At 49.8% G+C, this 26,318-nt stretch overlaps 1 protein-coding gene across 1 annotated transcript in view; it reads right to left on the reverse strand.

Moving 5' to 3' along the window:
• Positions 1–3,319: 3,319 nt before the first annotated feature.
• The window catches only part of LOC135572740 (CST complex subunit CTC1-like), a 32,949-nt gene continuing 9,950 nt past the window's right edge, over positions 3,320–26,318 (reverse strand). Inside the window, exons 2-3 of the mRNA XM_065021175.1 lie at positions 3,769–4,434; positions 3,320–3,667 (exon numbers count right to left, since the gene is read on the reverse strand). Coding sequence (XP_064877247.1) covers positions 3,320–3,667; positions 3,769–4,434 — 1,014 coding nt within the window. The remainder of the gene's footprint in view (positions 3,668–3,768; positions 4,435–26,318) is intronic.

Consider the following 26,318-nt stretch of genomic DNA (forward strand, 5'->3'; position numbering starts at 1 on the left):
AGAGAGAAGAGAGGTTAAATCACAGAGAGAGAAGAGAGGTTAAATCACACAGAGAGAGAAGAGAGGTTAAATCACAGAGAGAGAAGAGAGTTAAATCACAGAGAGAGAGAAGAGAGAGTTAAATCACAGAGAGAGAGAAGAGAGTTAAATCACACAGAGAGAGAGAAGAGAGGTTAAATCACAGAGAGAGAGAGAGAGGTTAAATCACACAGAGAGAGAAGAGAGTTAAATCACACAGAGAGAGAGAGAGAAGAGAGGTTAAATCACAGAGAGAGAGAAGAGAGGTTAAATCACAGAGAGAGAGAGAGAGAGGTTAAATCACACAGAGAGAGAGAAGAGAGGTTAAATCACACAGAGAGAAGAAGAGAGTTAAATCACAGAGAGTTAAATCACACAGAGAGAGAGAAGAGAGGTTAAATCACAGAGAGAGAGAGAGAGGTTAAATCACACAGAGAGAGAGAAGAGGTTAAATCACACAGAGAGAGAAGAGAGGTTAAATCACACAGAGAGAGAGAAGAGAGGTTAAATCACAGAGAGAGAGAGAAGAGTTAAATCACAGAGAGAGAGAAGAGAGTTAAATCCACAGAGAGAGAAGAGTTAAATCACACCTGTCTCCTAGGTTAAATCACCAGAGAGAGAAAGAGAGGTTAAATCACAGAGAGAGACCTGTTAAATCACCAGTCTCCTACCTGTCTCCCAGTCTCCTCCCAGTCTCCTCCCTGTCTCCTCCTGTCTCCTACCTGTCTCCTCCCAGTCTCCTACCTCTCCTACCTGTCTCCTCCCAGTCTCCTCCCTGTCTCCTACCTGTCTCCTCCAGTCTCCTCCTGTCTCCTCCTGTCTCCTCCTGTCTCCTCCAGTCTCCTCCCCTGTCTCCTCCCTGTCTCCCTACCGTCTCCTACCTGTCTCCTCCCAGTCTCCTCCCAGTCTCCTCCCAGTCTCCTACCTGTCTCCTCCCAGTCTCCTCCCAGTCTCCTACCTGTCTCCTACCTGTCTCCTACCGGTCTCCTCCCGGTCTCCTACCGGTCTCCTACCGGTCTCCTACCTGTCTCCTACCTGTCTCCTACCTGTCTCCTCCCAGTCTCCTCCCAGTCTCCTCCCAGTCTCCTCCCAGTCTCCTACCCGTCTCCTCCCAGTCTCCTCCCTGTCTCCTCCCTGTCTCCTCCCTGTCTCCTCCCTGTCTCCTACCTGTCTCCTACCGGTCTCCTCCCGGTCTCCTACCGGTCTCCTACCTGTCTCCTCCCTGTCTCCTCCCGGTCTCCTACCTGTCTCCTACCAGTCTCCTACCTGTCTCCTACCTGTCTCCTCCCAGTCTCCTCCCAGTCTCCTCCCAGTCTCCTCCCTGTCTCCTACCGGTCTCCTACCGGTCTCCTACCTGTCTCCTCCCAGTCTCCTCCCAGTCTCCTCCCAGTCTCCTACCTGTCTCCTCCCTGTCTCCTACCTGTCTCCTCCCTGTCTCCTACCGGTCTCCTCCCGGTCTCCTCCCGGTCTCCTACCGGTCTCCTACCTGTCTCCTACCAGTCTCCTACCTGTCTCCTACCTGTCTCCTCCCAGTCTCCTCCCAGTCTCCTCCCAGTCTCCTACCCGTCTCCTCCCAGTCTCCTCCCTGTCTCCTCCCTGTCTCCTCCCTGTCTCCTACCTGTCTCCTCCCGGTCTCCTCCCGGTCTCCTACCTGTCTCCTCCCGGTCTCCTCCCGGTCTCCTACCGGTCTCCTACCGGTCTCCTACCAGTCTCCTCCTAGTCTCCTCCCAGTCTCCTCCCAGTCTCCTCCCAGTCTCCTACCTGTCTCCTACCTGTCTCCTACCTGTCTCCTCCCGGTCTCCTCCCTGTCTCCTCCGGTCTCCTACCGGTCTCCTACCTGTCTCCTACCTGTCTCCTCCCGGTCTCCTCCCGGTCTCCTACCTGTCTCCTACCGGTCTCCTACCTGTCTCCTCCCGGTCTCCTCCCGGTCTCCTACCGGTCTCCTACCTGTCTCCTCCCGGTCTCCTCCCGGTCTCCTACCGGTCTCCTACCGGTCTCCTCCCAGTCTCCTACCGGTCTCCTACCTGTCTCCTCCCGGTCTCCTACCAGTCTCCTACCAGTCTCCTCCCTGTCTCCTCCCTGTCTCCTCCCTGTCTCCTCCCGGTCTCCTACCGGTCTCCTACCTGTCTCCTACCTGTCTCCTACCGGTCTCCTCCCGGTCTCCTACCTGTCTCCTCCCGGTCTCCTACCGGTCTCCTACCGGTCTCCTCCCGGTCTCCTACCGGTCTCCTCCCGGTCTCCTCCCGGTGTCCTACCGGTCTCCTACCAGTCTCCTACCTGTCTCCTCCCTGTCTCCTACCTGTCTCCTCCCTGTCTCCTACCTGTCTCCTACCTGTCTCCTCCCTCCTACCTGTCTCCTCCCTCCTACCTGTCTCCTACCTGTCTCCTCCCTCCTACCTGTCTCCTACCTGTCTCCTACCTGTCCCCTACCTACCTGTCTCCTACCTACCTGTCTCATCCCTCCTACCTGTCTCCTACCTACCTGTCTCCTACCTACCTGTCTCCTACCAGTCTCCTACCAGTCTCCTACCAGTCTCCTACCTGTCTCCTACCTGTCTCCTACCTGTCTCCTACCTATCTCCTCCCTGTCTCCTCCTGTCTCCTACCTGTCTCCTCCCTGTCTCCTCCCTGTCTCCTCCCTGTCTCCTCCCTCCTACCTGTCTCCTCCCTCCTACCTGTCTCCTACCTGTCTCCTCCCTCCTACCTGTCTCCTACCTGTCTCCTACCTGTCCCCTACCTACCTGTCTCCTACCTACCTGTCTCATCCCTCCTACCTGTCTCCTACCTACCTGTCTCCTACCAGTCTCCTCCCTCCTACCTGTCTCCTCCCTCCTACCTGTCTCCTACCTGTCTCATCCCTGTCTCCTCCCTGTCTCCTCCCTCCTACCTGTCTCCTCCCTCCTACCTGTCTCCTACCTGTCTCCTCCCTCCTACCTGTCTCCTACCTGTCTCCTACCTGTCTCCTACCTGTCTCCTACCTACCTGTCTCCTACCTACCAGTCTCCTACCAGTCTCCTACCAGTCTCCTACCAGTCTCCTCCCTGTCTCCTACCAGTCTCCTCCCTGTCTCCTACCAGTCTCCTCCCTGTCTCCTCCCTGTCTCCTCCCTGTCTCCTCCCTGTCTCCTCCCTGTCTCCTACCTGTCTACTACCTGTCTACTACCTGTCTCCTACCAGTCTCCTCCCTGTCTCCTCCCTGTCTCCTCCCTGTCTCCTACCTGTCTCCTACCAGTCTCCTACCAGTCTCCTACCAGTCTCCTCCCTGTCTCCTCCCTGTCTCCTCCCTGTCTCCTACCTGTCTCCTACCTGTCTCTTAGAGCTCTGCAGCAGTGACAGAGCCACAGGTACTGAGACACGCCCAGATTCCTCTCCAGCAGTAGCCACGGCAGCGGGGCGTCGCTAGGGCGGTCGACCTCTGACCCCAGGCGGCTGAAGGAAGTGACACGCAGACTGGAGTGTAGACACACGCAGAGCATGCAGGGATGGAAGTGAGGAGAGGGGCGGTACAGGAAATGGACATCATGGAGTTCTATCTCCGCCCCCGGACGCAGGCCACGCCTCTGCAGTGGCTGATAGGCCAAACACAGGCCCACCTTCCCGTCAATCACATAGAGCCCCGCTGCCGCACTCAGGACACTGGTCAGCACACCCTATCAGGGAGAAGGGGAGGGCTCAGGATGGAAACCTTGACATCCAGGTGTATAGATGTTAACCTATAATACTCAGAGATAAACGAACAAACAAAAATCACCTTGTAGCTGATAGCCTTGGAGAGTTTGGGCCTCAGGATGGGAGAGGGGTCTGGGTCTGGTCCAGCGCCCCGTCTCTCTGGGAGAGGACACCCAGTACTACTGCAGTCAGACAGCGGTGGATCTAACCCCACAGGGTCTGGTCCAGCGCCCCGTCTCTCTGGGAGAGGACACCCAGTACTACTGCAGTCAGACAGCGGTGGATCTAACCCCACAGGGTCTGGTCCAGCGCCCCGTCTCTCTGGGAGAGGACACCCAGTACTACTGCAGTCAGACAGCGGTGGATCTAACCCCACAGGGTCTGGTCCAGCGCCCCGTCTCTCTGGGAGAGGACACCCAGTACTACTGCAGTCAGACAGCGGTGGATCTAACCCCACAGGGTCTGGTCCAGCGCCCCGTCTCTCTGGGAGAGGACACCCAGTACTACTGCAGTCAGACAGCGGTGGATCTAACCCCACAGGGTCTGGGTCTGGGGTGTGCTTGTCCAATGTGGGTGGATCAGACAGGTCCTGGATCAGTGTGTCAGGAAGCAAAGTGAGAGAAGACTGACTCGTTGCACACAGAACCCTGTTCCCAGACCAGCCTTGCAGTGCACACACACGCAGCCCCGAAACACACACACTCCCTCCCACACACACACACTGCTGCCACCACAGACAGCACGGCTCCTAAACAAGAGAGAGACAGAGTGAAGGTTAAAATGATACATTACCCATACACCCCCTCTCCCCTCACTGTGACCAGTAATGGTAGTGTCTCTCTCTCTCTCTCTCCTCACTGTGACCAGTAATGGTAGAGTCTCTCTCTCTCCTCACTGTGACCAGTAATGGTAGTGTCTCTCTCTCTCCTCACTGTGACCAGTAATGGTAGTGTCTCTCTCTCTCCTCACCGTGACCAGTAATGGTAGTGTCTCTCTCTCCTCACTGTGACCAGTAATGGTAGTGTCTCTCTCTCTCCTCACTGTGACCAGTAATGGTAGTGTCTCTCTCTCTCCTCACTGTGACCAGTAATGGTAGTGTCTCTCTCTCTCTCTCCTCACTGTGACCAGTAATGGTAGTCTCTCTCTCTCTCCTCACTGTGACCAGTAATGGTAGTGTCTCTCTCTCTCCTCACTGTGACCAGTAATGGTAGTGTCTCTCTCTCTCCTCACTGTGACCAGTAATGGTAGTGTCTCTCTCTCTCCTCACTGTGACCAGTAATGGTAGTGTCTCTCTCTCTCTCTCTCCTCACTGTGACCAGTAATGGTAGTGTCTCTCTCTCTCTCTCTCCTCACTGTGACCAGTAATGATAGTGTCTCTCTCTCTCTCTCTCCTCACTGTGACCAGTAATGGTAGTGTCTCTCTCTCTCTCTCTCTCCTCACTGTGACCAGTAATGGTAGAGTCTCTCTCTCTCCTCACTGTGACTAGTAATGGTAGTGTCTCTCTCTCTCCTCACTGTGACCAGTAATGGTAGTCTCTCTCTCTCCTCACTGTGACCAGTAATGGTAGTGTCTCTCTCTCTCCTCACTGTGACTAGTAATGGTAGTGTCTCTCTCTCTCCTCACTGTGACCAGTAATGGTAGTGTCTCTCTCTCTCTCCTCACCGTGACCAGTAATGATAGTGTCTCTCTCTCTCTCTCCTCACTGTGACCAGTAATGGTAGTGTCTCTCTCTCTCCTCACTGTGACCAGTAATGGTAGTGTCTCTCTCTCTCTCTCCTCACCGTGACCAGTAATGATAGTCTCTCTCTCTCTCTCTCCTCACCGTGACCAGTAATGGTAGTGTCTCTCTCTCTCTCCTCACTGTGACCAGTAATGGTAGTGTCTCTCTCTCTCCTCACTGTGACCAGTAATGGTAGTGTCTCTCTCTCTCTCTCCTCACTGTGACCAGCAATGGTAGTGTCTCTCCTCACTGTGACCAGTAATGGTAGTGTCTCTCCTCACTGTGACCAGTAATGGTAGTGTCTCTCTCTCTCTCCTCACTGTGACCAGTAATGGTAGTGTCTCTCTCTCTCCTCACTGTGACCAGTAATGGTAGTGTCTCTCTCTCTCTCTCCTCACTGTGACCAGTAATGGTAGTGTCTCTCTCTCTCCTCACTGTGACCAGTAATGGTAGTGTCTCTCTCTCTCTCCTCACTGTGACCAGTAATGGTAGTGTCTCTCTCTCTCCTCACTGTGACCAGTAATGGTAGTGTCTCTCTCTCTCCTCACTGTGACCAGTAATGGTAGTGTCTCTCTCTCTCCTCACTGTGACCAGTAATGGTAGTGTCTCTCTCTCTCCTCACTGTGACCAGTAATGGTAGTGTCTCTCTCTCTCCTCACTGTGACCAGTAATGGTAGTGTCTCTCTCTCTCCTCACTGTGACCAGTAATGGTAGTGTCTCTCTCTCTCTCTCTCCTCACTGTGACCAGTAATGGTAGTGTCTCTCTCTCTCTCTCCTCACTGTGACCAGTAATGGTAGTGTCTCTCCCTCTCTCCTCACTGTGACCAGTAATGGTAGTGTCTCTCTCTCTCCTCACTGTGACCAGTAATGGTAGTGTCTCTCTCTCTCTCTCTCTCTCACTGTGACCAGTAATGGTAGTGTCTCTCTCTCTCCTCACTGTGACTAGTAATGGTAGTGTCTCTCTCTCTCCTCACTGTGACCAGTAATGATAGTGTCTCTCTCTCTCCTCACCGTGACCAGTAATGGTAGTGTCTCTCTCTCTCTCCTCACTGTGACTAGTAATGGTAGTGTCTCTCTCTCTCCTCACTGTGACCAGTAATGGTAGTGTCTCTCTCTCTCCTCACTGTGACTAGTAATGGTAGTGTCTCTCTCTCTCCTCACTGTGACCAGTAATGGTAGTGTCTCTCTCTCTCCTCACTGTGACCAGTAATGGTAGTGTCTCTCTCTCTCCTAACTGTGACCAGTAATGGTAGTCTCTCTCTCTCTCCTCACTGTGACCAGTAATGGTAGTGTCTCTCCTCACTGTGACCAGTAATGGTAGTGTCTCTCTCTCTCTCTCACTGTGACCAGTAATGGTAGTGTCTCTCTCTCTCTCTCCTCACTGTGACCAGTAATGGTAGTGTCTCTCTCTCTCTCTCTCCTCACTGTGACCAGTAATGGTAGTGTCTCTCTCTCTCTCACTGTGACCAGTAATGGTAGTGTCTCTCTCTCTCCTCACTGTGACCAGTAATGGTAGTGTCTCTCTCTCTCCTCACTGTGACCAGTAATGGTAGTGTCTCTCTCTCTCCTCACTGTGACCAGTAATGGTAGTGTCTCTCTCTCTCTCTCCTCACCGTGACCAGTAATGATAGTCTCTCTCTCTCTCTCTCCTCACCGTGACCAGTAATGGTAGTGTCTCTCTCTCTCCTCACTGTGACCAGTAATGATAGTGTCTCTCTCTCCTCACTGTGACCAGTAATGGTAGTGTCTCTCTCTCTCTCCTCACTGTGACCAGTAATGGTAGTGTCTCTCCTCACTGTGACCAGTAATGATAGTGTCTCTCTCTCCTCACTGTGACCAGTAATGGTAGTGTCTCTCTCTCTCCTCACTGTGACCAGTAATGGTAGTGTCTCTCTCCTCACTGTGACCAGCAATGGTAGTGTCTCTCCTCACTGTGACCAGTAATGGTAGTGTCTCTCCTCACTGTGACCAGTAATGGTAGTGTCTCTCTCTCTCTCCTCAATGTGACCAGTAATGGTAGTGTCTCTCTCTCTCTCTCTCTCCTCACTTTGACCAGTAATGGTAGTGTCTCTCTCTCTCCTCACACTGTGACCAGTAATGGTAGTGTCTCTCTCTCTCTCCTCACTGTGACCAGTAATGGTAGTGTCTCTCTCTCTCTCTCTCACTGTGACCAGTAATGGTAGTGTCTCTCTCTCTCTCTCACTGTGACCAGTAATGGTAACTGTGACCAGTAATGGTAGTGTCTCTCTCTCTCTCACTGTGACCAGTAATGGTAGTGTCTCTCTCTCTCTCTCTCACACGTGACCAGTAATGGTAGTGTCTCTCTCTCTCTCCTCACTGTGACCAGTAATGGTAGTGTCTCTCTCTCTCCTCACTGTGACCAGTAATGGTAGTGTCTCTCTCTCTCTCTCCTCACTCTCTCCCACTCACTGTGACCAGTAATGGTAGTGTCTCTCCTCACTGTGACCAGTAATGGTAGTGTCTCTCCTCTCCTCACTGTGACCAGTAATGGTAGTGTCTCTCTCTCACTGTGACCAGTAATGGTAGTGTCTCTCTCTCTCTCTCTCCTCACTTTGACCAGTAATGGTAGTGTCTCTCTCTCTCTCTCCTCACTGTGACCAGTAATGGTAGTGTCTCTCTCTCTCTCTCTCACTGTGACCAGTAATGGTAGTGTCTCTCTCTCTCTCCTCACTGTGACCAGTAATGGTAGTGTCTCTCTCTCTCTCCTCACTGTGACTAGTAATGGTAGTGTCTCTCTCTCTCTCTCCTCACTGTGACCAGTAATGATAGTGTCTCTCTCTCTCCTCACCGTGACCAGTAATGGTAGTGTCTCTCTCTCTCTCCTCACTGTGACTAGTAATGGTAGTGTCTCTCTCTCTCCTCACTGTGACCAGTAATGGTAGTGTCTCTCTCTCTCCTCACTGTGACTAGTAATGGTAGTGTCTCTCTCTCTCCTCACTGTGACCAGTAATGGTAGTGTCTCTCTCTCTCTCACTGTGACCAGTAATGATAGTGTCTCTCTCTCCTCACTGTGACCAGTAATGGTAGTGTCTCTCTCTCTCCTCACTGTGACCAGTAATGGTAGTGTCTCTCTCCTCACTGTGACCAGTAATGGTAGTGTCTCTCTCTCTCTCACTGTGACCAGTAATGGTAGTGTCTCTCTCTCTCTCTCACTGTGACTAGTAATGGTAGTGTCTCTCTCTCTCTCTCTCCTCACTGTGACCAGTAATGGTAGTGTCTCTCTCTCTCCTCACTGTGACCAGTAATGGTAGTGTCTCTCTCTCTCCTCACTGTGACCAGTAATGGTAGTGTCTCTCTCTCTCCTCACTGTGACCAGTAATGGTAGTGTCTCTCTCTCTCCTCACTGTGACCAGTAATGGTAGTGTCTCTCTCTCTCTCCTCACTGTGACCAGTAATGGTAGTGTCTCTCTCTCTCTCCTCACTGTGACCAGTAATGGTAGTGTCTCTCTCTCTCCTCACTGTGACCAGTAATGGTAGTGTCTCTCTCTCTCTCTCCTCACTGTGACCAGTAATGATAGTGTCTCTCTCTCTCTCCTCACTGTGACCAGTAATGGTAGTGTCTCTCTCTCCTCACTGTGACCAGTAATGGTAGTGTCTCTCTCTCTCTCCTCACTGTGACCAGTAATGGTAGTGTCTCTCTCTCTCCTCACTGTGACCAGTAATGGTAGTGTCTCTCTCTCTCTCTCCTCACTGTGACCAGCAATGGTAGTGTCTCTCCTCACTGTGACCAGTAATGGTAGTGTCTCTCCTCACTGTGACCAGTAATGGTAGTGTCTCTCTCTCTCTCCTCAATGTGACCAGTAATGGTAGTGTCTCTCTCTCTCTCTCTCTCCTCACTTTGACCAGTAATGGTAGTGTCTCTCTCTCTCTCTCCTCCTCACTGTGACCAGTAATGGTAGTGTCTCTCTCTCTCCTCACTGTGACCAGTAATGGTAGTGTCTCTCTCTCTCCTCACTGTGACCAGTAATGGTAGTGTCTCTCTCTCTCCTCACTGTGACCAGTAATGGTAGTGTCTCTCTCTCTCTCTCCTCACCGTGACCAGTAATGATAGTGTCTCTCTCTCTCTCTCCTCACTGTGACCAGTAATGTGACCAGTGTCTCTCTCTCTCCTCACTGTGACCAGTAATGGTAGTGTCTCTCTCTCTCCCTCACTGTGACCAGTAATGGTAGTGTCTCTCTCTCTCTCACTGTGACCAGTAATGGTAGTGTCTCTCTCTCTCTCACTGTGACCAGTAATGGTAGTGTCTCTCTCTCTCCCTCACTGTGACCAGTAATGGTAGTGTCTCTCTCTCTCCTCCTCACTGTGACCAGTAATGGTAGTGTCTCTCTCTCTCTCCTCACTGTGACCAGTAATGGTAGTGTCTCTCTCTCTCACTGTGACTCCTCACTGTGACCAGTAATGGTAGTGTCTCTCTCTCTCTCTCTCACTGTGACCAGTAATGGTAGTCTCTCTCTCTCTCCCTCACTGTGACCAGTAATGGTAGTGTCTCTCTCTCTCTCACTGTGACCAGTAATGGTAGTGTCTCTCTCTCTCACTGTGACCAGTAATGGTAGTGTCTCTCTCTCTCCCTCACTGTGACCAGTAATGGTAGTGTCTCTCTCTCTCTCCTCACTGTGACCAGTAATGGTAGTGTCTCTCTCTCTCCTCACTGTGACCAGTAATGGTAGTGTCTCTCTCTCACTGTGACCAGTAATGGTAGTGTCTCTCTCTCTCTCCTCACTGTGACCAGTAATGGTAGTGTCTCTCTCTCTCTCTCCTCACTGTGACCAGTAATGGTAGTGTCTCTCTCTCTCCCTCACTGTGACTCTCTCTCTCTCACTGTGACCAGTAATGGTAGTGTCTCTCTCTCTCTCTCCCTCACTGTGACCAGTAATGGTAGTGTCTCTCTCTCTCCTCACTGTGACCAGTAATGGTAGTGTCTCTCTCTCTCCTCTCCTCACTGTGACCAGTAATGGTAGTGTCTCTCTCTCTCTCCTCACTGTGACCAGTAATGGTAGTGTCTCTCTCTCTCTCTCTCACTGTGACCAGTAATGGTAGTGTCTCTCTCTCTCCTCACTGTGACCAGTAATGGTAGTGTCTCTCTCTCTCTCACTGTGACCAGTAATGGTAGTGTCTCACTGTGACCAGTAATGGTAGTGTCTCTCTCTCTCCTCACTGTGACCAGTAATGGTAGTGTCTCTCTCTCTCTCTCCTCACTGTGACCAGTAATGGTAGTGTCTCTCTCTCTCTCTCCTCACTGTGACCAGTAATGGTAGTGTCTCTCTCTCTCCTCACTGTGACCAGTAATGGTAGTGTCTCTCTCTCTCTCTCTCACTGTGACCAGTAATGGTAGTGTCTCTCTCTCTCCTCACTGTGACCAGTAATGGTAGTGTCTCTCTCTCTCTCCTCACTGTGACCAGTAATGGTAGTGTCTCTCTCTCTCTCTCCTCACTGTGACCAGTAATGGTAGTGTCTCTCTCTCTCCTCACTGTGACCAGTAATGGTAGTGTCTCTCTCTCTCTCTCACACTGTGACCAGTAATGGTAGTGTCTCTCTCTCTCTCCTCACTGTGACCAGTAATGGTAGTGTCTCTCTCTCTCCTCACTGTGACCAGTAATGGTAGTGTCTCTCTCTCTCTCTCCTCACTGTGACCAGCAATGGTAGTGTCTCTCCTCACTGTGACCAGTAATGGTAGAGTCTCTCTCTCTCCTCACTGTGACCAGTAATGGTAGTGTCTCTCTCTCTCTCTCTCACTGTGACCAGTAATGGTAGTGTCTCTCTCTCTCTCACACTGACCAGTAATGGTAGTGTCTCTCTCTCTCTCACTGTGACCAGTAATGGTAGTGTCTCTCTCTCTCTCTGTGACCAGTAATGGTAGTGTCTCTCTCTCTCCTCACTGTGACCAGTAATGGTAGTGTCTCTCTCTCTCCTCACTGTGACCAGTAATGGTAGTGTCTCTCTCTCTCCTCACTGTGACCAGTAATGGTAGTGTCTCTCTCTCTCTCACTGTGACCAGTAATGGTAGTGTCTCTCTCTCACTCTAGTAATGGTAGTGTCTCTCTCACTGTGACCAGTAATGGTAGTGTCTCTCTCTCTCCTCACTGTGACCAGTAATGGTAGTGTCTCTCTCTCTCTCACTGTGACCAGTAATGGTAGTGTCTCTCTCTCCTCTCACTGTGACCAGTAATGGTAGTGTCTCTCTCTCTCTCTCCTCACTGTGACCAGTAATGGTAGTGTCTCTCTCTCTCTCTCCTCACTGTGACCAGTAATGGTAGTGTCTCTCTCTCCAGTAATCACTCCTCACTGTGACCAGTAATGGTAGTGTCTCTCTCTCTCTCTCTCACTGTGACCAGTAATGGTAGTGTCTCTCTCTCTCCTCACTGTGACCAGTAATGGTAGTGTCTCTCTCTCTCCCTCACTGTGACCAGTAATGGTAGTGTCTCTCTCTCTCTCACTGTGACCAGTAATGGTAGTGTCTCTCTCTCTCCTCACTGTGACCAGTAATGGTAGTGTCTCTCTCTCTCTCCTCACTGTGACCAGTAATGGTAGTGTCTCTCCTCACTGTGACCAGTAATGATAGTGTCTCTCTCTCCTCACTGTGACCAGTAATGGTAGTGTCTCTCTCTCTCCTCACTGTGACCAGTAATGGTAGTGTCTCTCTCTCCAGTAATGGTAGTGTCTCCTCACTGTGACCAGTAATGGTAGTGTCTCTCTCTCTCCTCACTGTGACCAGTAATGGTAGTGTCTCTCTCTCTCCTCACTGTGACCAGTAATGGTAGTGTCTCTCTCCTCACTGTGACCAGCAATGGTAGTGTCTCTCCTCACTGTGACCAGTAATGGTAGTGTCTCTCTCTCCTCACTGTGACCAGTAATGGTAGTGTCTCTCTCTCTCTCCTCTCACTGTGACCAGTAATGGTAGTGTCTCTCTCTCTCTCTCACTGTGACCAGTAATGGTAGTGTCTCTCTCTCTCTCTCTGTGACCAGTAATGGTAGTGTCTCTCTCTCTCTCCTCACTGTGACCAGTAATGGTAGTGTCTCTCTCTCTCCTCACTGTGACCAGTAATGGTAGTGTCTCTCTCTCTCCTCACTGTGACCAGTAATGGTAGTGTCTCTCTCTCTCCTCACTGTGACCAGTAATGGTAGTGTCTCTCTCTCTCTCTCCTCACTGTGACCAGTAATGGTAGTGTCTCTCCTCACTGTGACCAGTAATGGTAGTGTCTCTCTCTCTCTGTGACCAGTAATGGTAGTGTCTCACTGTGACCAGTAATGGTAGTGTCTCTCTCTCTCTCCTCACTGTGACCAGTAATGGTAGTGTCTCTCTCTCTCTGTGACCAGTAATGGTAGTGTCTCTCTTTCTCCTCACTGTGACCAGTAATGGTAGTGTCTCTCTCTCTCCTCACTGTGACCAGTAATGGTAGTGTCTCTCTCTCTCTCTCTCCTCACTGTGACCAGTAATGGTAGTGTCTCCCTCTCTCTCTCCTCACTGTGACCAGTAATGGTAGTGTCTCTCTCTCTCTCTCTCCTCACTGTGACCAGTAATGGTAGTGTCTCTCCTCACTGTGACCAGTAATGGTAGTGTCTCTCTCTCTCTCTCTCTCCTCACTGTGACCAGTAATGGTAGTGTCTCTCTCTCTCTCTCTCTCACTGTGACCAGTAATGGTAGTGTCTCTCTCTCTCTCTCTCACTGTGACCAGTAATGGTAGTGTCTCTCTCTCTCTCCTCACTGTGACCAGTAATGGTAGTGTCTCTCTCTCTCCTCACTGTGACCAGTAATGGTAGTGTCTCTCTCTCTCTCACTGTGACCAGTAATGGTAGTGTCTCTCTCTCTCTCACTGTGACCAGTAATGGTAGTGTCTCTCTCTAATGGTAGTGTCTCCTCTCTCCCTCACTGTGACCAGTAATGGTAGTGTCTCTCTCTCTCCTAACTGTGACCAGTAATGGTAGTCTCTCTCTCTCTCCTCACTGTGACCAGTAATGGTAGTGTCTCTCCTCACTGTGACCAGTAATGGTAGTGTCTCTCTCTCTCTCTCTCCTCACTGTGACCAGTAATGGTAGTGTCTCTCTCTCTCTCTCTCCTCACTGTGACCAGTAATGGTAGTGTCTCTCTCTCTCTCTCCTCACTGTGACCAGTAATGGTAGTGTCTCTCTCTCTCCTCACTGTGACCAGTAATGGTAGTGTCTCTCTCTCTCCTCACTGTGACCAGTAATGGTAGTGTCTCTCTCTCTCTCCCTCACTGTGACCAGTAATGGTAGTGTCTCTCTCTCTCTCCTCACCGTGACCAGTAATGGTAGTGTCTCTCTCTCTCTCTCACTGTGACCAGTAATGGTAGTGTCTCTCTCTCTCTCCTCACTGTGACCAGTAATGGTAGTGTCTCTCTCTCTCCCTCACTGTGACCAGTAATGGTAGTGTCTCTCTCTCTCTCTCTCCACCTGTGACCAGTAATGGTAGTGTCTCTCTCTCTCTCTCCTCACTGTGACCAGTAATGGTAGTGTCTCTCTCTCTCTCCTCACTGTGACCAGTAATGGTAGTGTCTCTCTCTCTCTCTCCTCACTGTGACCAGTAATGGTAGTGTCTCTCTCTCTCCTCACTGTGACCAGTAATGGTAGTGTCTCTCTCTCTCTCCTCACTGTGACCAGTAATGGTAGTGTCTCTCTCTCTCCTCACTGTGACCAGTAATGGTAGTGTCTCTCTCTCACTGTGACCAGTAATGGTAGTGTCTCTCTCTCTCTCCTCACTGTGACCAGTAATGGTAGTGTCTCTCTCTCTCCTCACTGTGACCAGTAATGGTAGTGTCTCTCACTGTGACCAGTAATGGTAGTGTCTCTCTCTCTCTCTCCCTCACTGTGACCAGTAATGGTAGTGTCTCTCTCTCTCCTCACTGTGACCAGTAATGGTAGTGTCTCTCTCTCTCTCTCTCTCCACACTGTGACCAGTAATGGTAGTGTCTCTCTCTCTCCTCACTGTGACCAGTAATGGTAGTGTCTCTCTCTCTCTCTCCTCACTGTGACCAGTAATGGTAGTGTCTCTCTCTCTCTCTCCTCACTGTGACCAGTAATGGTAGTGTCTCTCTCTCTCCCTCACTGTGACCAGTAATGGTAGTGTCTCTCTCTCTCTCCTCACTGTGACCAGTAATGGTAGTGTCTCTCTCTCTCTCTCACTGTGACCAGTAATGGTAGTGTCTCTCTCTCTCTCCTCACTGTGACCAGTAATGGTAGTGTCTCTCTCTCTCTCACTGTGACCAGTAATGGTAGTGTCTCTCTCTCTCTCCTCACTGTGACCAGTAATGGTAGTGTCTCTCTCTCTCTCTCCTCACTGTGACCAGTAATGGTAGTGTCTCTCTCTCTCTCTCACTGTGACCAGTAATGGTAGTGTCTCTCTCTCTCACTGTGACCAGTAATGGTAGTGTCTCTCTCTCTCTCACTCCAGTAATGGTAGTGTGTCTCTCCTCCCTCACTGTGACCAGTAATGGTAGTGTCTCTCTCTCTCTCTCACTGTGACCAGTAATGGTAGTGTCTCTCTCTCTCCTCACTGTGACCAGTAATGGTAGTGTCTCTCTCTCTCTCCTCACTGTGACCAGTAATGGTAGTGTCTCTCTCTCTCTCTCCTCACTGTGACCAGTAATGGTAGTGTCTCTCTCTCTCCTCACTGTGACCAGTAATGGTAGTGTCTCTCTCTCTCCTCACTGTGACCAGTAATGGTAGTGTCTCTCTCTCTCCTCACTGTGACCAGTAATGGTAGTGTCTCTCTCTCTCTCTCTCACTGTGACCAGTAATGGTAGTGTCTCTCTCTCTCCTCACTGTGACCAGTAATGGTAGTGTCTCTCTCTCTCCTCACTGTGACCAGTAATGGTAGTGTCTCTCTCTCTCTCTCCTCACTGTGACCAGTAATGGTAGTGTCTCTCTCTCCTCACTGTGACCAGTAATGGTAGTGTCTCTCTCTCTCTCCTCACTGTGACCAGTAATGGTAGTGTCTCTCTCTCTCCTCACTGTGACCAGTAATGGTAGTGTGTCTCTCTCTCTCCTCACTGTGACCAGTAATGGTAGTGTCTCTCTCTCTCTCACTGTGACCAGTAATGGTAGTGTCTCTCTCTCTCTCTCACTGTGACCAGTAATGGTAGTGTCTCTCTCTCTCTCCTCACTGTGACCAGTAATGGTAGTGTCTCTCTCTCTCTCTCACTGTGACCAGTAATGGTAGTGTCTCTCTCTCTCTCCTCACTGTGACCAGTAATGGTAGTGTCTCTCTCTCTCTCTCACTGTGACCAGTAATGGTAGTGTCTCTCTCTCTCTCTCACTGTGACCAGTAATGGTAGTGTCTCTCTCTCTCCTCACTGTGACCAGTAATGGTAGTGTCTCTCTCTCCTCACTGTGACCAGTAATGGTAGTGTCTCTCTCTCTCTCTCCTCACTGTGACCAGTAATGGTAGTGTCTCTCTCTCTCTCCTCACTGTGACCAGTAATGGTAGTGTCTCTCTCTCTCCTCACTGTGACCAGTAATGGTAGTGTCTCTCTCTCTCTCTCCTCACTGTGACCAGTAATGGTAGTGTCTCTCTCTCTCTCTCCTCACTGTGACCAGTAATGGTAGTGTCTCTCTCTCTCTCTCACTGTGACCAGTAATGGTAGTGTCTCTCTCTCACTGTGACCAGTAATGGTAGTGTCTCTCTCTCTCACTGTGACCAGTAATGGTAGTGTCTCTCTCTCTCTCACTGTGACCAGTAATGGTAGTGTCTCTCTCTCTCTCTCTCACTGTGACCAGTAATGGTAGTGTCTCTCTCACTGTGACCAGTAATGGTAGTGTCTCTCTCTCTCACTGTGACCAGTAATGGTAGTGTCTCTCTCTCTCTCTCCCTCACTGTGACCAGTAATGGTAGTGTCTCTCTCTCTCCTCACTGTGACCAGTAATGGTAGTGTCTCTCTCTCTCCTCACTGTGACCAGTAATGGTAGTGTCTCTCTCTCTCCTCACTGTGACCAGTAATGGTAGTGTCTCTCTCTCCTCACTGTGACCAGTAATGGTAGTGTCTCTCTCTCTCCTCACTGTGACCAGTAATGGTAGTGTCTCTCTCTCTCTCCTCACTGTGACCAGTAATGGTAGTGTCTCTCTCTCTCCTCACTGTGACTAGTAATGGTAGTGTCTCTCTCTCTCTCACTGTGACCAGTAATGGTAGTGTCTCTCTCTCTCCTCACTGTGACCAGTAATGATAGTGTCTCTCTCTCTCTCTCCTCACTGTGACCAGTAATGGTAGTGTCTGTCTCTCTCCTCACTGTGACCAGTAATGGTAGTGTCTCTCTCTCCTCACTGTGACTAGTAATGGTAGTGTCTCTCTCTCTCTCCTCACCGTGACCAGCAATGGTAGTGTCTCTCCTCACTGTGACCAGTAATGGTAGTGTCTCTCCTCACTGTGACCAGTAATGGTAGTGTCTCTCTCTCTCTCTCCTCACTGTGACCAGTAATGGTAGTGTCTCTCTCTCTCTCTCTCCTCACTGTGACCAGTAATGGTAGTGTCTCTCTCTCTCTCTCCTCACTGTGACCAGTAATGGTAGTGTCTCTCTCTCTCCTCACTGTGACCAGTAATGGTAGTGTCTCTCTCTCTCTCCTCACTGTGACCAGTAATGGTAGTGTCTCTCTCTCTCCTCACTGTGACCAGTAATGGTAGTGTCTCTCTCTCTCCTCACTGTGACCAGTAATGGTAGTGTCTCTCTCTCTCTCTCACTGTGACCAGTAATGGTAGTGTCTCTCTCTCTCTCTCCTCACTGTGACCAGTAATGGTAGTGTCTCTCTCTCTCCTCACTGTGACCAGTAATGGTAGTGTCTCTCTCTCTCCTCACTGTGACCAGTAATGGTAGTGTCTCTCTCTCTCTCCTCACTGTGACCAGTAATGGTAGTGTCTCTCTCTCTCTCCTCACTGTGACCAGTAATGGTAGTGTCTCTCTCTCTCTCCTCACTGTGACCAGTAATGGTAGTGTCTCTCTCTCTCCTCACTGTGACCAGTAATGGTAGTGTCTCTCTCTCTCTCTCCTCACTGTGACCAGTAATGGTAGTGTCTCTCTCTCTCCTCACTGTGACCAGTAATGGTAGTGTCTCTCTCTCTCCTCACTGTGACCAGTAATGGTAGTGTCTCTCTCTCTCTCTCCTCACTGTGACCAGTAATGGTAGTGTCTCTCTCTCCTCACTGTGACCAGTAATGGTAGTGTCTCTCTCTCTCTCACTGTGACCAGTAATGGTAGTGTCTCTCTCTCTCCCTCACTGTGACCAGTAATGGTAGTGTCTCTCTCTCTCTCTGTGACCAGTAATGGTAGTGTCTCTCTCTCTCCCTCACTGTGACCAGTAATGGTAGTGTCTCTCTCTCTCCTCACTCCAGTAATGGTAGTGTCTCTCTCTCTCCTCACTGTGACCAGTAATGGTAGTGTCTCTCTGTGACCAGTAATGGTAGTGTCTCTCTCCTCACTGTGACCAGTAATGGTAGTGTCTCTCTCTCTCTCTCTCTCACTGTGACTCTCTCTCTCTCCCTCACTGTGACCAGTAATGGTAGTGTCTCTCTCTCTCACTGTGACCAGTAATGGTAGTGTCTCTCTCTCTCTCTCCTCACTGTGACCAGTAATGGTAGTGTCTCTCTCTCTCCCTCACTGTGACCAGTAATGGTAGTGTCTCTCTCTCTCCTCACTGTGACCAGTAATGGTAGTGTCTCTCTCTCTCACTGTGACCAGTAATGGTAGTGTCTCTCTCACCTCACTGTGACCAGTAATGATAGTGTCTCTCTCTCTGACCAGTAATGGTAGTGTCTCTCTCTCTCACTGTGACCAGTAATGGTAGTGTCTCTCTCTCTCTCACTGTGACCAGTAATGGTAGTGTCTCTCTCTCTCCTCACTGTGACCAGTAATGGTAGTGTCTCTCTCTCTCCTCACTGTGACCAGTAATGGTAGTGTCTCTCTCTCTCCTCACTGTGACCAGTAATGGTAGTGTCTCTCTCTCTCCTCACTGTGACCAGTAATGGTAGTGTCTCTCTCTCTCACTGTGACCAGTAATGGTAGTGTCTCTCCTCACTGTGACCAGTAATGGTAGTGTCTCTCCTCACTGTGACCAGTAATGGTAGTGTCTCTCTCTCTCTCCTCAATGTGACCAGTAATGGTAGTGTCTCTCTCTCTCTCTCTCTCCTCACTTTGACCAGTAATGGTAGTGTCTCTCTCTCTCTCTCTCCTCTCACTGTGACCAGTAATGGTAGTGTCTCTCTCTCTCCTCACTGTGACCAGTAATGGTAGTGTCTCTCTCTCTCCTCACTGTGACCAGTAATGGTAGTGTCTCTCTCTCTCCTCACTGTGACCAGTAATGGTAGTGTCTCTCTCTCTCCTCACTGTGACCAGTAATGGTAGTGTCTCTCTCTCTCTCTCCTCACCGTGACCAGTAATGATAGTGTCTCTCTCTCTCTCTCCTCACTGTGACCAGTAATGGTAGTGTCTCTCTCTCTCCTCACTGTGACCAGTAATGGTAGTGTCTCTCTCTCTCCTCACTGTGACCAGTAATGGTAGTGTCTCTCTCTCCTCACCGTGACCTCTCTCTCTCCTCACTGTGACCAGTAATGATAGTGTCTCTCTCTCCTCACTGTGACCAGTAATGGTAGTGTCTCTCTCTCTCTCCTCACTGTGACCAGTAATGGTAGTGTCTCTCTCTCTCTCTCCCCTCACCGTGACCAGTAATGGTAGTGTCTCTCTCTCTCTCACTGTGACCAGTAATGGTAGTGTCTCTCTCTCTCTCTCTGTGACCAGTAATGGTAGTGTCTCTCTCTCTCTCCTCACTGTGACCAGTAATGGTAGTGTCTCTCTCTCTCTCTCTCCTCACTGTGACTAGTAATGGTAGTGTCTCTCTCTCTCTCTCCTCACTGTGACCAGTAATGGTAGTGTCTCTCTCTCTCTCACTGTGACCAGTAATGGTAGTGTCTCTCTCTCTCTCCTCACTGTGACCAGTAATGGTAGTGTCTCTCTCTCTCCTCACTGTGACCAGTAATGGTAGTGTCTCTCTCTCTCCTCACTGTGACCAGTAATGGTAGTGTCTCTCTCTCCTCACTGTGACCAGTAATGGTAGTGTCTCTCTCTCCTCACTGTGACCAGTAATGGTAGTGTCTCTCTCTCTCCTCACTGTGACCAGTAATGGTAGTGTCTCTCTCCCTCTCTCCTCACTGTGACCAGTAATGGTAGTGTTTCTCTCTCCTCACTGTGACTAGTAATGGTAGTGTCTCTCTCTCTCTCCTCCACTCCTCACTGTGACCAGTAATGGTAGTGTCTCTCTCTCTCCCTCACTGTGACCAGTAATGGTAGTGTCTCTCTCTCTCTCTCTCCTCACTGTGACCAGTAATGGTAGTGTCTCTCTCTCTCCTCACTGTGACCAGTAATGGTAGTCTCTCTCTCTCTCTCTCACTGTGACCAGTAATGGTAGTGTCTCTCTCTCTCTCCTCCTCACTGTGACCAGTAATGGTAGTGTCTCTCTCTCTCTCCTCACTGTGACCAGTAATGGTAGTGTCTCTCTCTCTCACTGTGACCAGTAATGGTAGTGTCTCTCTCTCCCTCACTGTGACCAGTAATGGTAGTGTCTCTCTCTCCTCACTGTGACCAGTAATGTGTCTCTCTCTCTCCTCACTGTGACCAGTAATGGTAGTGTCTCTCTCTCTCCTCACTGTGACCAGTAATGGTAGTGTCTCTCTCTCTCTCCTCACTGTGACCAGTAATGGTAGTGTCTCTCTCTCTCCTCACTGTGACCAGTAATGGTAGTGTCTCTCTCTCTCCTCACTGTGACCAGTAATGGTAGTGTCTCTCTCTCCTCACTGTGACCAGTAATGGTAGTGTCTCTCTCTCTCCTCACTGTGACCAGTAATGGTAGTGTCTCTCTCTCTCTCTCTCCTCACTGTGACCAGTAATGGTAGTGTCTCTCCTCACTGTGACCAGTAATGGTAGTGTCTCTCTCTCTCTCTCTCACTGTGACCAGTAATGGTAGTGTCTCTCTCTCTCCTCACTGTGACCAGTAATGGTAGTGTCTCTCTCTCTCCTCACTGTGACTAGTAATGGTAGTGTCTCTCTCTCTCTCCTCACTCACTGTGACCAGTAATGGTAGTGTCTCTCTCTCTCTCTCCTCACTGTGACCAGTAATGGTAGTGTCTCTCTCTCTCTCTCTCTCACTGTGACCAGTAATGGTAGTGTCTCTCTCTCTCTCTCACTGTGACCAGTAATGGTAGTGTCTCTCTCTCTCCTCACTGTGACCAGTAATGGTAGTGTCTCTCTCTCTCTCCTCACTGTGACCAGTAATGGTAGTGTCTCTCTCTCCTCTCCTCACTGTGACCAGTAATGGTAGTGTCTCTCTCTCTCTCTCACTGTGACCAGTAATGGTAGTGTCTCTCTCTCTCCTCACTGTGACCAGTAATGGTAGTGTCTCTCTCTCTCTCACTGTGACCAGTAATGGTAGTGTCTCTCTCTCTCCTCACTGTGACCAGTAATGGTAGTGTCTCTCTCTGTGACCAGTAATGGTAGTGTCTCTCACTGTGACCAGTAATGGTAGTGTCTCTCTCTCTCTCCTCACTGTGACCAGTAATGGTAGTGTCTCTCTCTCTCTCTCTCACTGTGACCAGTAATGGTAGTGTCTCTCTCTCTCTCCTCACTGTGACCAGTAATGGTAGTGTCTCTCTCTCTCTCTGTGACCAGTAATGGTAGTGTCTCTCTCTCTCCTCACTGTGACCAGTAATGGTAGTGTCTCTCTCTCTCCTCACTGTGACCAGTAATGGTAGTGTCTCTCTCTCTCTCTCTCCTCACTGTGACCAGTAATGGTAGTGTCTCTCTCTCTCTCTCCTCACTGTGACCAGTAATGGTAGTGTCTCTCTCTCTCTCCTCACTGTGACCAGTAATGGTAGTGTCTCTCTCTCTCCTCACTGTGACCAGTAATGGTAGTGTCTCTCTCTCTCCTCACTGTGACCAGTAATGGTAGTCTCTCTCTCTCTCACTGTGACCAGTAATGGTAGTGTCTCTCTCTCTCCTCACTGTGACCAGTAATGGTAGTGTCTCTCTCTCTCTCTCCTCACTGTGACCAGCAATGGTAGTGTCTCTCCTCACTGTGACCAGTAATGGTAGTGTCTCTCTCTCTCTCCTCACTGTGACCAGTAATGGTAGTGTCTCTCTCTCTCTCCTCACTGTGACCAGTAATGGTAGTGTCTCTCTCTCTCTCCTCACTGTGACCAGTAATGGTAGTGTCTCTCTCTCTCTCTCCTCACTGTGACCAGTAATGGTAGTGTCTCTCTCTCTCTCTCTCTCACTGTGACCAGTAATGGTAGTGTCTCTCTCTCTCTCCTCACTGTGACCAGTAATGGTAGTGTCTCTCTCTCTCTCTCTCCTCACTGTGACCAGTAATGGTAGTGTCTCTCTCTCTCCTCACTGTGACCAGTAATGGTAGTGTCTCTCTCTCTCTCACTGTGACCAGTAATGGTAGTGTCTCTCTCTCTCTCACTCTCTCTCCTCACTGTGACCAGTAATGGTAGTGTCTCTCTCTCTCCTCACTGTGACCAGTAATGGTAGTGTCTCTCTCTCTCCTCACTGTGACCAGTAATGGTAGTGTCTCTCTCTCTCTCTCACTGTGACCAGTAATGGTAGTGTCTCTCTCTCTCTCTCTCACTGTGACCAGTAATGGTAGTGTCTCCTCACTGTGACCAGTAATGGTAGTGTCTCTCTCTCTCTAATGGTAGTGTCTCTCCTCACTGTGACCAGTAATGGTAGTGTCTCTCTCTCTCTCCTCACTGTGACCAGTAATGGTAGTGTCTCTCTCTCTCTCACTGTGACCAGTAATGTGTCTCTCTCTCCTCAGTGTCTCTCTCTCTCTCTCTCTCACTGTGACCAGTAATGGTAGTGTCTCTCTCTCTCCTCACTGTGACCAGTAATGGTAGTGTCTCTCTCTCCTCACTGTGACCAGTAATGGTAGTGTCTCTCTCTCTCTCCTCACTGTGACTAGTAATGGTAGTGTCTCTCTCTCTCTCCTCACTGTGACCAGTAATGGTAGTGTCTCTCTCTCTCCTCACTGTGACCAGTAATGGTAGTGTCTCTCTCCTCACTGTGACCAGTAATGGTAGTGTCTCTCTCTCTCTCTCCTCACTGTGACCAGTAATGGTAGTGTCTCTCTCTCCTCACTGTGACCAGTAATGGTAGTGTCTCTCTCTCTCCTCACTGTGACCAGTAATGGTAGTGTCTCTCTCTCTCTCCTCACTGTGACCAGTAATGGTAGTGTTTCTCTCTCCTCACTGTGACTAGTAATGGTAGTGTCTCTCTCTCTCCTCACTGTGACCAGTAATGGTAGTGTCTCTCTCTCTCCTCACTGTGACCAGTAATGGTAGTGTCTCTCTCTCTCTCTGTGACCAGTAATGGTAGTGTCTCACTGTGACCAGTAATGGTAGTGTCTCTCTCTCTCCTCACTGTGACCAGTAATGGTAGTGTCTCTCTCTCTCTCTCTCCTCACTGTGACCAGTAATGGTAGTGTCTCTCTCTCTCCTCACTGTGACCAGTAATGGTAGTGTCTCTCTCTCTCTCCTCACTGTGACCAGTAATGGTAGTGTCTCTCTCTCTCCTCACTGTGACTAGTAATGGTAGTGTCTCTCTCTCTCTCTCCTGTGACCAGTAATGGTGACTGTGACCAGTAATGGTAGTGTCTCTCTCTCTCTCTCCCTCACTGTGACCAGTAATGGTAGTGTCTCTCTCTCCCTCACTGTGACCAGTAATGGTAGTGTCTCTCTCTCTCTCCTCACTGTGACCAGTAATGGTAGTGTCTCTCTCTCTCTCCCTCACTGTGACCAGTAATGGTAGTGTCTCTCTCTCTCCTCACTGTGACCAGTAATGGTAGTGTCTCTCTCTCTCCCACTGTGACCAGTAATGGTGTGTCTCTCTCTCCTCACTGTGACCAGTAATGGTAGTGTCTCTCTCTCTCTCTCCTCACTGTGACCAGTAATGGTAGTGTCTCTCTCTCTCCTCACTGTGACCAGTAATGGTAGTGTCTCTCTCTCTCTCTCCTCACTGTGACCAGTAATGGTAGTGTCTCTCTCTCTCCTCACTGTGACCAGTAATGGTAGTGTCTCTCTCTCTCTCTCTCCTCACTGTGACCAGTAATGGTAGTGTCTCTCTCTCTCCTCACTGTGACTAATGGTAGTGTCTCTCACTGTGACCAGTAATGGTAGTGTCTCTCTCTCTCTCCTCACTGTGACCAGTAATGGTAGTGTCTCTCTCTCTCTCTCACTGTGACCAGTAATGGTAGTGTCTCTCTCTCTCCCCACTGTGACCAGTAATGGTAGTGTCTCTCTCTCTCCTCACTGTGACCAGTAATGGTAGTGTCTCTCTCTCTCCTCACTGTGACCAGTAATGGTAGTGTCTCTCTCTCTCTCTCTCTCTCCTCACTGTGACCAGTAATGGTAGTGTCTCTCTCTCTCTCCTCACTGTGACCAGTAATGGTAGTGTCTCTCTCTCTCCTCACTGTGACCAGTAATGGTAGTGTCTCTCTCTCTCTCCAGTAATGGTAGTGTCTCACTGTGACCAGTAATGGTAGTGTCTCTCTCTCTCTCTCCTCACTGTGACCAGTAATGGTAGTGTCTCTCTCTCTCTCTCTCCTCACTGTGACCAGTAATGGTAGTGTCTCTCTCTCTCTCCTCACTGTGACTAGTAATGGTAGTGTCTCTCTCTCTCTCTCCTCACTGTGACCAGTAATGGTAGTGTCTCTCTCTCCTCACTGTGACCAGTAATGGTAGTGTCTCTCTCTCTCCTCACTGTGACCAGTAATGGTAGTGTCTCTCTCCCTCTCTCCTCACTGTGACTCTCTCTCCCTCACTGTGACCAGTAATGGTAGTGTCTCTCTCTCTCTCCCTCACTGTGACCAGTAATGGTAGTGTCTCTCTCTCTCTCCTCACTGTGACCAGTAATGGTAGTGTCTCTCTCTCTCTCACTGTGACCAGTAATGGTAGTGTCTCTCTCTCCCTCACTGTGACCAGTAATGGTAGTGTTTCTCTCTCCTCACTGTGACTAGTAATGGTAGTGTCTCTCTCTCTCCTCACTGTGACCAGTAATGATAGTGTCTCTCTCTCTCTCCTCACTGTGACCAGTAATGGTAGTGTTTCTCTCTCCTCACTGTGACTAGTAATGGTAGTGTCTCTCTCTCTCCTCTCTCTCTCTCTCTCTCTCTCTGTGACCAGTAATGGTAGTGTCTCTCTCTCTCTCACTGTGACCAGTAATGGTAGTGTCTCTCTCTCCTCTCCTCACTGTGACTAGTAATGGTAGTGTCTCTCTCTCTCTCCTCACTGTGACCAGTAATGGTAGTGTCTCTCTCTCTCCTCTCTCTCCTCACTGTGACCAGTAATGGTAGTGTCTCTCTCTCCTCCTCACTGTGACCAGTAATGGTAGTGTCTCTCTCTCTCTCCTCCTCACTGTGACCAGTAATGGTAGTGTCTCTCTCTCTCCTCACTGTGACCAGTAATGGTAGTGTCTCTCTCTCTCTCTCCTCTGTGACCAGTAATGGTAGTGTCTCTCTCTCTCTCCTCACTGTGACCAGTAATGGTAGTGTCTCTCTCTCTCCCTCACTGTGACCAGTAATGGTAGTGTCCTCACTCTCTCTCCTCACTGTGACCAGTAATGGTAGTGTCTCTCTCTCCCTCACTGTGACCAGTAATGGTAGTGTCTCTCTCTCTCCCTCACTCTCTCTCTCACTGTGACCAGTAATGGTAGTGTCTCTCTCTCTCTCCTCACTGTGACCAGTAATGGTAGTGTCTCTCTCTCTCTCTCACTGTGACCAGTAATGGTAGTGTCTCTCTCTCTCACTGTGACCAGTAATGGTAGTGTCTCTCTCTCTCCTCACTGTGACCAGTAATGGTAGTGTCTCTCTCTCTCTCTCTCTCACTGTGACCAGTAATGGTAGTGTCTCTCTCTCTCCCTCACTGTGACCAGTAATGGTAGTGTCTCTCTCCTCTCCTCACTGTGACCAGTAATGGTAGTGTCTCTCTCTCTCCTCACTGTGACCAGTAATGGTAGTGTCTCTCTCTCTCCTCACTGTGACCAGTAATGGTAGTGTCTCTCTCTCCTCACTGTGACCAGTAATGGTAGTGTCTCTCTCTCTCTCTCCCTCACTGTGACCAGTAATGGTAGTGTCTCTCTCTCTCTCTCCAGTAATGGTAGTGTCTCTCTCTCCTCACTGTGACCAGTAATGGTAGTGTCTCTCTCTCTCTCTCTCCCCACTGTGACCAGTAATGGTAGTGTCTCTCTCTCTCTCTCTCACTCACTGTGACCAGTAATGGTAGTGTCTCTCTCTCTCTCACTGTGACCAGTAATGGTAGTGTCTCTCTCTCTCTCCTCACTGTGACCAGTAATGGTAGTGTCTCTCTCTCTCTCTCCTCACTGTGACCAGTAATGGTAGTGTCTCTCTCTCTCTCCTCACTGTGACCAGTAATGGTAGTGTCTCTCTCTCCTCACTGTGACCAGTAATGGTAGTGTCTCTCTCTCTCCCTCACTGTGACCAGTAATGGTAGTGTCTCTCTCTCTCTCTCTCTCACTGTGACCAGTAATGGTAGTGTCTCTCTCCTCACTGTGACCAGTAATGGTAGTGTCTCTCTCTCTCTCTCCTCACTGTGATGATAATGGTAGTGTCTCTCTCTCTCTCCTCACTGTGACTAGAGCCAGGAAGTGTCTCTCTCTCTCCTCACTGTGACCAGTAATGGTAGTGTCTCTCTCTCTCTCCTCACTGTGACCAGTAATGGTGGTAGTGTCTCTCTCTCTCTCTCCTCACTGTGACCAGTAATGGTAGTGTCTCTCTCTCTCTCCTCTCCTCACTGTGACCAGTAATGCAGTAGTGTTTCTCTCCCTCTCTCCTCACTGTGACCAGTGGTAGTGTTCTCTCACTGTGACCAGTAATGGTGTCTC

Source organism: Oncorhynchus nerka, linkage group LG8 (genome assembly GCF_034236695.1).
Source record: "Oncorhynchus nerka isolate Pitt River linkage group LG8, Oner_Uvic_2.0, whole genome shotgun sequence".
NCBI lineage: Eukaryota > Metazoa > Chordata > Actinopteri > Salmoniformes > Salmonidae > Oncorhynchus > Oncorhynchus nerka.